At 43.3% G+C, this 12,294-nt stretch overlaps 2 protein-coding genes and 1 long non-coding RNA gene across 3 annotated transcripts; 1 reads left to right on the forward strand and 2 right to left on the reverse strand.

Annotated features, from left to right (window-relative positions):
* Positions 1 to 446: 446 nt before the first annotated feature.
* Positions 447 to 1,190, reverse strand: LOC147973859 (uncharacterized). The gene has a single exon (XM_087525120.1). It carries the CDS (start codon positions 1,005 to 1,007, stop codon positions 528 to 530), a length of 480 nt encoding a protein of 159 aa, XP_087381246.1. The 5' UTR covers positions 1,008 to 1,190; the 3' UTR covers positions 447 to 527.
* Positions 1,191 to 3,366: 2,176 nt separating this feature from the next.
* LOC147973860 (uncharacterized) lies at positions 3,367 to 11,120 on the forward strand. Its single transcript, XR_015603697.1, has 3 exons — positions 3,367 to 3,511; positions 3,580 to 3,885; positions 10,977 to 11,120. It is a non-coding gene; the product is annotated as an uncharacterized LOC147973860 (long non-coding RNA).
* LOC147973861 (uncharacterized) lies at positions 7,178 to 12,031 on the reverse strand. Its single transcript, XM_087525121.1, has 3 exons — positions 11,780 to 12,031; positions 11,081 to 11,248; positions 7,178 to 7,281 (listed from the first exon to the last, which is right to left on the reverse strand). The coding sequence occupies exons 1-3, from the start codon at positions 11,835 to 11,837 to the stop codon at positions 7,178 to 7,180; spliced, it is 330 nt and encodes a 109-aa protein (XP_087381247.1). The 5' UTR covers positions 11,838 to 12,031.
* Between the last annotated feature and the right edge of the window lie 263 nt (positions 12,032 to 12,294).

Genomic DNA, 12,294 nt, shown 5'->3' on the forward strand with positions numbered 1-12,294 from the left:
ATCTTTATAATAGACATGACCATTTTCGGAAAAAAACTAGCAATTTTGACGAAGGGACGTAATATTATGGCAAAAAGTATACTACTGTACGTTATCTGGGTTTTGTAGCAACATTGCACCAATGTGTTCTCAGGTTCACCAAAAAGAACAGTTAATACTCAAAAAGCATGAGTTGACGACTAGCTAGTTTCTTTAAACGAGTGCGATCCCTTGTATAGTGCACATAATTAAGTAAGACGAATATGTTACTCCCTCTGTCCCATAATATAAGACGTTTTTTAATTCTAGTGTAATGTCAAAAAACGTATTACATTATGGGACGGAGGGAGTAGGTTGCACGTCTTAAGATGTTGTCAGCAGGGGACGAATTGAATACAACTGCATACTTGAACCGCCGTAAGGCAACAAAAACCATCGGTCTCGACATAAAACGCAACAAACCTTGAAAAGATAGATAGACAAAAGAAATTAGCCAAGAGAGCTAGAAGATAACCCTGCAAGATGCATGTCGTCGGTAGCTGAATCTGCTACAGTCGCAGCTCCAGGTCGATCTCCACACCGGTGTTGCATTCCGGCGCCAGTTCAGCGCCGCCGGATGACCTTCTCCAGTTGAGCATGTCCCACAGACCTCCGTAGTCGCCCGAGAACAGGCCGGCTGCCGCTAGTATGCCGTGGACCAATGGAGCCGGCGAACCAGCCTCAGCAACGACATGGAGGAGCGGTGGGGCGCTGCCACTACCACCGCGGTGCACGGCGACAGGGGTGAAGTTGTCGGTGGCGGCGGCCACGCGAGACGAGGTGGGATTGGCAAAGGCGTAGTGGCGGTAGACGTATGGGTTCCAGCCGGCCGCGCGCTCCTTCTTGTGCGCGTTCTGGTGGCCCCCGAGGGCCTGAGGCTTGAGAAACTTCTTGTCGCAGTAGAGGCACGGGAACATCGGCTGCACCTCATCGTCGGCCACCCTGCTGCCGTCGGTTCCCCGGCGACCCAAGGCCAGAGACAGCTCCATGCAATTAGCTATACCTAGAATGCTTGAAATTCCAGGTAACACAACACAACAGTAGATGTGTATGTAAGCAGTCTAGTCTAGAAAGAAAGATTAGAATGGGAAGATGAATAGGAAGCGCCGAGGTATGAATGATATTTATCCACGAGTAGGTAGTTCTTTTGGCTGAAACAGAAGGACACGGGATGCCCAATACGCTGCGTACGACGACTGCGAAGGTACACAACGGGCACGGCCGGAGAGAGGAGGGGAGGGCCCCCGGCGTCGCCTTCTCAATGTCCTTTCCTTGGCTCGGCTGCGATAAACCATCCATTCACACTGTGAATACCAGCGTGTTCAGCTAATATTTTAGCTATACTAGCTATATCCCGGCGCCGCCCGCCGCTCTTCACCGCTAGATAGCCATTCCCCGCCGAAAAAATAGCAGAGCTTCGCCGCGGCAGCCCCTCCAACAGCAGCGGGGCGTTTCCGGTCGCCGTTTCCGGCCGCGAAGAGGCAGTTTAGCGGCGGGTACACGCCCACCGGGCGCAAGGTGTTCGGCAATTTGCCTGCCTCGGTGATGGACTCGGATGACGAGGAAGCGCTCACCGTGCTGCTGGAGGAGGAAGCCGAGGCCGACATCCAGGAAGAAGAGCATCTCATGGTGCTCGCCGCCCTCGCCCAGCTGCTGGCGAGCAATGAAAAGCCGCGGCAAGGTGGCTCGGCGCCGGGGCGGGTGAAAGCAAAGAACCGACATCGTCTCGAAGGCTACTGCATGCTCTACTCCGACTACTTCGCCGATGCTCCACTTCACGGCGAGAAAACATTTCGGTGCTGTTATCGGATGAGCCGAAAGGTCTTCCTCAGGATTGTGAATTCCATCCAGGAGTTCGACAACTGCTTCAAGTGCAAGATGGATTGCATCGGCGCCCTTGGATTCACCTCCATCCAGAAGTGCACGATAGCGATGAGGATGCTTGCATACGGAGCTCCCGGTGATTCACTCGACGACTATGGGCGCATGGCCGAGTCCACCAGCATAGCGTGTTTCTACAAGTTCTGTAGGGCAGTGGTGGCAGTGTTTGGACCGCAATACTTGAGAACACCCAATGCGGAAGACACTGCTTGGATCCTAGCACAGAATGGAGCAAGAGGATTTCCTGGGATGCTTGGAAGCATCGACTGCATGCATTGGAAATGGAAGAATTGCCCATTTGCTTGGCAGTGGATGTACAAAGGCGTCAAAGGCGGTTGCAGTGTGGTACTTCAGGCGGTGGCCACACAGGACCTCTGGATTTGGCACTCCTTCTTTGGTATACCAGGAACTCACAATGACATCAGCGTGCTGCAGTGCTCTCCTATCTTTGCCAAGCTTGTTGAAGGTCATTCTCCTCCAGTGAACTTCGAGATCAATGGGCGGCACTACAACAAAGGGTACTATCTAACTGATGGCATCTATCCGAGATGGTCGACATTTGTGAAGGCGATCTCAAACCCTGTAGCAGAAGGCGATCTCAAACCCTGTAGCAGGAGGCAAGAACGCCTGGTTTGCGAAGATTCACGAGGCTTGCGGGAAGGATGTCGAGCAGGCATTTGGTGTGCTCCAATCTCGATTTGCTGTTGTCCGGTACCCCGCTCAGACCTGGTCCAAAGATCAAATGTGGGAGATTATGACTTGCTGTGTCATCTTGCACAACATGATCATTAAGAGCGAGCAAGAAGACCCAGTGTTTGACACTGAACCATACTACAGGCAGGGTCCTCTAGTCGAAGTTGATCACCAGCTACCGGCAACATGGACTGCCTATCTCAGTATGCGTCAGGAGGTCCGAGACCCACAGGTGCATCATCAACTGCAGAAAGATCTGATTGAGCACCTATGGAGGCTCAAGGGGGACGCCGGGCACGACATGTGATGAAAATATGAGTTTTTATTTGTTGAACTATATAATTTGTATTGAACTATTTGTTGTTGTACTATTTTGTTGAAGTATTTGATTTTTCTTTGATAAAATATGTGATAAGAAAAATTGTGTTGATAATTAAACGCCGAGACACGGCGAACGACGCCGAATATGGTCCTATTTTCGCCTATATGGGCCCTTTATTCGCCGAAATAAGGCTGAACAGTGGGCCAATTTCGAAGCCTGGGGGCGACGACTGGGCGCAAAACCGCCCCAGCGCTGATTGTATCGCCGGCTCGCCCCTAGAGGCGATTTTTATGCGTCCTGGGAGGGGCCAAGGGCTAGAGATGCTCTTATCCCTACGCACTGCTTTCTCCTCCATTCCTTTTTCCCTGGTTCATCTCTCTCTCTCACACACACACTCTCTCTCTCTCTTCCCACCGGCTCCGTATTGCAACTACGGCCGGCACGGCCAGCCCTGAGGGGGGCAGAGAGGGTGACCGCCCCGGGCCCCAAAATTCCAGGGGCCCCGTCCCGCTACGCAGCAGCCAGGCTAGCCCATGGCTCAAAGGAAAAAAAGCTGGTCCATGGCCCAGGGGAAGAGGCATGGCTGGGATGTATTGTGTACGCACGCAGCCAGAATTCACGCAGTCATCCGTCAATTTTTCCTTCTAAAAAGATCTTAATTACAGGTCGTTCCGTCTTTCCTTCTTTGCACAATCGAGTCGCGATGCCGACGAACCCTAAATCTCTATTCAGCTTTTCCCCTGGGGCCTGATCGTGAGATGCGAGTCAACCGATTGGTCTCAGCGCTGGACGCAGCCATGCAGGGAATCACACCGGCGCACGCAGCATGAGCATCGTCGAGCGCCTCCGGTCTCCACGATGGATGCGGATGCCCTGAGGCCTGAGCGCGTCCCGCCTCCCGCCTCCGGACATCTATCCACATCATGGCATCATCGATCGCCTGATCACCGACGCCGATCGACAGGTCCGAGGTATGCCATAACCATATTATGAAATTTCTCTTTGCTAATTAAGTAATTTCTCTTTGCATACATGATGCTTACCTTGCACCATTCAATCTTGGATGTAATATTTGTTTCTGCTATGTGTGTTACCATGCTCTTTCGACATTCGCGTCTTGTAGCTAAAAAATGAGAAGGAAAAAACATGCAGATGACTTGGTAGAATCATAGATAGAAGCTACTGGCAATTCTTTTCAGCACTAATACTGGTATGTCAATGAACCCAAATCATTAGTTGGCGATTATTGTTGTGGAGGAAGACAAACCAACTAATGAAAATTCTAAATCCAAGCAAGATGAAAATGTTGACATCAACACATGTAATAACAATTTATAATATTTACATTAAGGGGCCCTGAGCTTTAGTTCCCGCTCCGGGCCCCCCAAATCTCAGGACCGGCCCTGACGGCCGGCCGCCATATCCCAGCGAACCTGCTAGGCGCACAACCAACACCTTTTTCATCTCCGGTCTCCCTCACCTCCGGCCTACAGCAGCTATGTAGGGCTGTTGGGAACGGTGGTGGCGGCCACATGCTTCAACTACGGCCGTCGTATTCCGGCGAAGATGCAAGGTGCCGACGTGCTGCACGGAAATGCTACAACCGGCTACATCGGAGCTACAACAGGCACTTGGTAGAGCTGCCACTGGTGGGGCCAATTGCTACAACCGGCGCCATTTTTTCTGGAACCAAAGAAAGCAGGTGTTGAAACCATTGCGCAGGGGAGCTACAACCATGAACGCAAAATGCTACAACCGGTTCTGTTTTTTGCTGGAGCCAGAGAAATTAGGGGCTTCAACTTGCGTGCGAAGGAGCTGCAACCATCACTTTAAACTGCTACGACCGACGACTGAGAAAGCTACATCTGACTTATGAAAAAGCTTCAATGGAGACGGTGTTGATGGAGGTCGGCCTCCGTTCAGGCGCAAAAAGCTACAACCTACGGTGAGAAAGCTACAACCGGCTTTTCAAAAAGCTTCAACTGAAGAACGGCGAGCGGCGACAACGAAAACTGCACGGCGGTGCACGGGGTGCTGCGACTGGCATGCGGCGCGCTGACGGTGGCCGGTGGCATTGTTGGAACCCCACCCCCGGCGGTGATGTGGAGGCACGTCGAGCTGCAAAGGCCTACAGCTTTGTGGATAGACTAGATGACCAGTTGCGCCAAAGGGCGCAAAGACCCGTTTAAAACCATGTTTGTGTTGAAAATGTTTGCATTTTTTCAATAACCGTATATTTGAGTACATTTGGTAAGAACTTATACCCCTTGTATATAAAGGAAATTAAATGCAAATATTTTCTTAAGGTAATAATGCCACAAATTAGATCATCGGTAGGCCAAGACAGTTGAGTCTACAATTAGGAACTCCGAGTAGCTGTAAACTTGCATTGAAGAAAAGTAAACACAAATAAATGTACTTAATACATGAACTCGTGAACATTGTGTACATGAGAAGTTAATATAAATAGTGGTCAATTACATCATATAATTTGGTTCTATACTCTTTTGTGTGTATATATCCTGAATGCCACCCCTTTGTGATCAACTCTTTGTCCTTCGAATCAAATGGCACAGCTACTGCCCCATGTGGAAAAAAAGGATTCTGTAATACTCATAAATGTAAAAGGAAAATATCATGTGATGCATCTCAACCTGTGCAAAACAATGTAAAAACCATACATGCTATCTACATACTCTCATTGTCTAGCAAAGCATAAGTAGCTGAGGGACCATGTACACAAGAATTGACAATTAGCAAGAAAGAAGCATGTCATCAGCTGTCTAGACAACCATAAAACAATAAGTGGCAAAAGGCCCATCAGAATTAGCATTTGCCATCCAGTTTATGAGCTAAAGTTGAGCATTCACCGGTCGATAAAACATATTAAGCATCAGCTATAAAACAAACTTTATTTTCCTAATAAGACAACATAGATATGAAATGGTCAAACTCTATTTTGCCATCCAGTTTATGAGCTAAAGTGGAAAGCTATGGTCACAAATGCATAAATAAGCAATATAGAAAATTAGTTAAACAAATTCTGTTTTTTCCCTTGAAATACCTGAAGGAGCCCGCTAATTCCACGTGTGCTTTGAAAAAAAGTACAATGTATTACTTCTTTTAGTCATGGGCAAACACATTCTGCCTTATAACCTTTGATAATAAGATATACATAGTCTTGAAAAGGATGTGCATTTTTTTAGAAGCATGTGTATTTTGAAGTAATTTTCTGTGTGAGCAAGGATGCATGGTAAAAAATTATGGCCTTGCATATAAAAAAAGAAACAAAGAAGGAAATGCAATCAAAAAAGAAAAAAATACAATGGAGCATAATAGAACCCTTGGAAGCATCTCAGGGGGAAGTAATAGGGCTGAGAAAGCAGTAGAAGACCAGCGTGCAGCGTAGCCTGCTCATAGGCATGCATAAAACCACATTGCACCGCGTTCCATGAGAAAGCCCTTAGTGGCACCCCCTCAAGGGCGGTGTGAAGACACTATCAAAGCCCGCTATCTTGCTCCCTCCATATGCTCTAGATGACCAGAGAGATAAAAGTGTTCCTAGTTTTCTTTTGCTCACCCTGCATTCTTGACCAAGCATCCTGCCACCAGGCCTGGAGAGCAAGATTAGTAGGAGTGACCTCGTTTTAGAATCATTATAAAAAAAACCTAAAGGCCGTAAATAGAAAAGAACACAAAATTCTTGAGTATTCACCGAGGCATCTATATGTAAATCTGGAAGAGACAAAAATCAAAGACATCACAACATAAAACAGGATAGAGAAATTCATCCAGATCACATGGACACGCTGGCTGCGTGTATGAATCAAATGTATACAGAAATGAGACCGAGATGCCAACTTGTTGCTATTTCAATGCACACAAAGCCGTATCTTGTATGAATCTACAAAATAGCCACACTTTATTAATAAGACGGAGCACAATTCTAAAACATTATTCGATGGAAGCTTTGATTGCAAAACGAACAAAACGGTTATATCTTAGTGTTGTTTGAGGTTTCATAATTCGACAAGAAAAACATTATCTTTAACCAACATACAACAATGTAACCATCTATCAAGGAATGAAAAATATGTAGGGGGGGTCCTCTTGTAGTGCTCGTTCTGGCCAAAGATGAGCGAACACCTTGCTGTATGAACCGTGGACACACACGGCAGCTCGCCTGGTTGCACTCGTCCAACTTGACAACATGCCTCGAGTGCTCGCTGAGGGTGCCCCAACTGGTCTGGTTCCGGACACAGCTCAGGATGAATATGCCAAGCAGGTAGCATGGCTGTCAAGGCTCATCAGAGCCGGGTCTTGAACACGAAGAGTCGGTTGACCCAGCCCTGCCAGGTCTTGAATGCCTACAGCAACAAAGGTGAATATCAGTTTCATCAACGCATTGCACATCTTTTTGTTTATTTGAAATTGGTTGATGGTCTATCCAAAAACGGAAAGCAAATAGTGAGCCGTATGAAGCATGGGTAAGGAACTTCACAAAAGAAGCTAGCTGACTGCAGAAATCAACCTTTTCTTTTCCGTGCCGATAAAAATATTGTTCTATTCAGATATCTGTAAGATGATCGTGTTAAGGGGAATATTGTCATCATTGGACTTCCTAACGTTAGCATAAAAAAATATGCAACTAACAAAACTCATGCGGTGTACACAAAAATATGCAACTAACAAAAATTTTGCCCGAGGGATTCGAATTAGCGCCGCCCGATCGTATTTCCCCTGAGTTAAAAGAAAAGATAGGAAATCTTGCTTTTCAGAGTTATCGTCCCGATAAAAAAAACATTCTTGTGATAGGCCCTGTTCCGGTAAGAAATATAGTGAAATTGTCTTTCCCATTCTTTCCCCTGATCCTGCTACGAAGAAAGATGCTCATTTCTTAAAATATCCCATATATGTAGGGGGAAACCGAGGAAGAGGACAGATCTATCCTGATGGTAGCAAGAGTAACAATACAGTCTATAATGCTACGTCAACAGGTATAGTAAGAAAAATACTACGTAAAGAAAAGGGGGGGGGGTATGAAATATCCATAGTTGATGCATTGGATGGATGCCAAGTGATTGATATTATACCTCCCGGACCAGAACTTCTTGTTTCAGAGGGGGAATCCATCAAGCTTGATCAACCATTAACAAGCAATCCTAATGTGGGAGGTTTTGGTCAGGGGGACGCAGAAATCGTGCTTCAGGATCCATTACGTGTCCAAGGCCTTTTGTTCTTCTTCGCATCCGTTATTTTGGCACAAGTTTTTTTGGTTCTCAAAAAGAAACAGTTTGAAAAGGTTCAATTGTACGAAATGAATTTCCAGGTCCTGGGATTTCTTACCATCAAGTTGGTAAAAAGCCTCGATTTATTGGTAATTGCTAGAATTATCTATGATCTATTTTGGAAATCCTTTTTTTGTTTAGACTGCTTTTTGTTTATGAGATGTCTGGAATTCCTTATTTATATCCCATGCAAAAGAAGAGAATCCAAGGCAAAGGCAAGAACAATAAAATTAAAATTCCTTCTTTTTCGGAGGGATTGCAGGTCTTCTTAATCGTCTATTCAGCACAAGAAAAAACCTTTTTCTTGTGCCGATTCTTCTTGTATCAAAATAAGAATCCTTTTTCTTCCTAATTCGTCAAAGATTACTATTTCTTCTTTATTCGGGTCTGTCTCTTGGACCTCTTTTTCTTTTGCTTAGGTTTAGCCGAGGTAGTGGACAAACAGAGGGGAAGAAAATATGGCGAGGGAAAAATTTCTTGTGATTGTGAGCAAATTGCTTGGATTGTTTAATTAAGTTCAACTTCAAATTTATAGAAATTTTGCAAAAAAAAAGTAAACTCTTCCATTGAAGGTTTTTTTTTATTTTTAGGCTAGTTGAATAGTTTTGATTAAGGTTTTATTAGTTTATTACTCGAAACTAAATCAAGGATTTTCAGGATACTTCCTTCGTGGAATAAGATATTGGATCCTCGAGTGATCTCTTTTTCTTGTTGCTTCATAAGAGTGAATCGAATAGATTCAATTCGCGTTATAAGAGTAAAAATTCCGCGGGTCCTTTCCGCTCTAATCAGATAAAGGGGGGTAAGGACCCGCTAAGCTCCTAATTTTTCATGTTTACAATCTGGTCCCTCCGATTACTATAGAGATGAACCCAATCCAGAATATGAACCATAAAAGAAAACACCTACTAAACCAATCACAGCAATACTAGCTACAGTACCTATCAGCCAAAGAGGAATTCTTCCAGAAGTATCGGCCATTTCCCCTACTTTCCTCCACATTTTATTAATTGGTCATGCTAGAGACAAAAACAGTCATGGGTAGTTATAAGGATGGTATCCTTCCAAATGCGATAAGAGAATTCTTATTAGTCTCTTTCTTTCTCTCAATTGAAGAAGTAATTGGAAAATAAAACAACAAGTACAAAAATGAGTAATAAACCCCAGTATAGACTGGTACGATTCAATTCAACATTTTGTTCATTCGGGTTTGATTGTGTCATAGTTCTATAGTTGGAATTTGTTTTATCGTTGGATGAACTGCATTGCTGATATTGATCCCAAGAAAAAAACAGTAGGTACAGCTAGACCGTGAATAGCCAGCCATCTCACTGTAAAAATAGGATAGGTTCGATCTATGGTCATTGAGGGCCTCCTAAAAGGATCTACTAAATTCATCGAGTTGTTCTAAAGAATCAAAATGGTCGGTTATTAACGGAATTCCATGTCGGCTTTCCGTGAAATACTCGTTTGGCCTAGGACTTCCAAACACGTCATAAGCTAAAGCCGTTCTGACAAATAACCAACCCGCAATGAATAGGGAAGGTATAGTAATGCTATGAATAACCCAGTATCGAATACTGGTAATAATATCAGCAAAAGAACGTTCTCCCGTGCTTCCAGACATGCTGAACTCCCAAAACTTTTGTACATTCAAAAAAGGAATTGATTCCGTAAAATTGGGATCGACCAGTAAATAGAAAATTACTGATATTTCATCCTTGTGAGATTGTCAATTTTGTACCAAAGGTGTATTTTGAGTATACTGAATTAGTATAGCTATCCTTCCTATGGCACAGCAATCTGGTTTTGCCTGGTTCCGAAACATAATTACTTTTTTTTGTCTATAGGTAAGCTATATGTTATTCAAGGCATCAATAGAAAACCCCATTTTTGTAGGTTCTACTTACTTTTCATTGGCTTCGGAATAATAGAGTAATCCGGAATAGCAGCCAAAATCTTGGGAAAATCTAAGTTAATGATCAATAGGTTTGGATAAATAATTTAGGAAGGATATTCTCATACTGACACAATACAAGGACAAGTATATGTAAAATCTATCCTTTCATAATTCGTAATTCATCCTTGTATTGTTTGTTGGATTAGGTCTAACTTTCTTGACCAAACTGCGAGCGCGGAACTTTACGAGATGAAATAGGGAAAGACAGAAGATAGAATAGAACTTAAAAGGATAATTGAAGTGACTCGTCTTCGAATCTACTTTGGTTGGAGTTCGAAAAAGGAATAAAAATAAAGTAAATTCAAGGAAGAGCTTTCTTTTTTTTAACAGCCCCTTGGCAGGTCGTGGAATGCTTTTGTTCTCCTCTTATTCCATATGGAATACAATCAGTTAAAATAAGAAGGAATAGGGGAATATTCGATCGTTCACTCCAAAAAGAGGGTCCTATTGAAAAAGAAATTATCCAAAATAGAAAGAAGTTTTTTTTTCAAATTCAATTGTTTATTTATCTCTTATTCAAAAATTTCCCTGAAAATTGAATTTCATTTTTTCATTCAATGGGGTTAGATGATCTAGTTCTTAATATTATTACTTTACTCAATTGACAAATTCCACAACAAATCTCTTGATTCGGAATTAGGGACTCATGTATCATCTGATGAATCCACTTTCTTTTACACTTCTGTATCTTACTCTATCTTGTTTTTTAGTATTATCTAAAATAACTGATGAATTACGAATTTTCCATAACTTAGGTAAATGTCATTGTAAGAACCAGTTTCCAAGTATTACTAATTTAACAATTGGTGGTCAGGTAGCCACAAAAGCGCAGAACATAACTGAAGAGTAAAAAGTAGCAGACAATGTGGTTCGTAGCAAGAAAAATATCACATGGGTCGCAGAGGAGGATGGGGTTACCAGAGTTGGAGGTCGGAGACGCCACCATCGCGAGGTAGAGGAGGCTGGTGGCAAGGTGGAGGCAGGGTACCATACTGCTGCACCGCCGCTGCTGATGTGTCGTCGCCGCCACTGTAGCAATTCCCATTCTGAGAAATTCACACCGGCATGCCTTTGCTGTTGCTCTGCCTATTCACTACAGAGGATTATCTGCTTATCTTCTGTACAAATAAGTATCTAACATTGGAATTGCATGGTAGGCCAGAGGAAGACATTGAGACGTGCGAATTCATCATCGAAATCATTGAAACCAAAAATGAACATGGTAACAAAGAGCCGTCAATGCCTCCCTTAACTTCAGATTTTGCTCACCACTTGTACCATGGCGGAACATAACAGAATAAATAGGACAATTGTTTGTACAACCGTACTTCTAGTTCTTTTGTTTAGGTATTGTTACAGCTCAAGCAGATTGGGATACAACTATTCTAGCCTTTTGTACATAGCACTTCAGAACCAGTCTGTGTGATGTCTAGTGCCAATTATCATAGGTTCAGTAAAAAAAAGGAATTTAACTACCTTCTCAACTCTTAAGAAAGGCCCCATAAGCAATAGCATAATCAACAGGCATCAATTAGATTTCTGTTGTTAGCTGCACCTGCATGACCACAAATGCAGCACATGACTAATTTAAAGTTCAGGCCAAACCATTGAGCATACCTATGGTCATAGTGAGAACTGAGATCTTGAGGTACATCATGTGCGCGTACACCGGCATGCGCACACTGGCCAGTGCATATCCTATGGCAAACCCACCACCCTACAGAGTTAACATGGTGAGTTGCTCCACATTCATTCTTCATTCAGTCTGAAAGTTTTTAAAACCTATTTATGTGGTGCGTATACTGATTTGTGCTGAGAGTACTTGTTGATACATCAAATTGGCAGGAATCAAAATATGAAAATACTTAAAAAAAGAGACATCCATTTATGCAGATCACTAGTATATATATATATATATATATATATATATATATATATATATATATGATGAATAGTAACGTAGGCCCCATCACTATGAATATGATGAATCACTAATATGATGAATATGTTCAAATTGGCTGCAAATGAATATGATGAATCGACCCTATATAGATGATGAATAGTAACACTATATATATATATAACCGAAAAAGTTCACCTTGGTTATATTCTAGAATAACACATGATTATAT

This window comes from Triticum urartu, chromosome 5A, assembly GCF_056163025.1.
Source record: "Triticum urartu cultivar PI428250 chromosome 5A, HENAU_Tu73, whole genome shotgun sequence".
Lineage (NCBI taxonomy): Eukaryota > Viridiplantae > Streptophyta > Magnoliopsida > Poales > Poaceae > Triticum > Triticum urartu.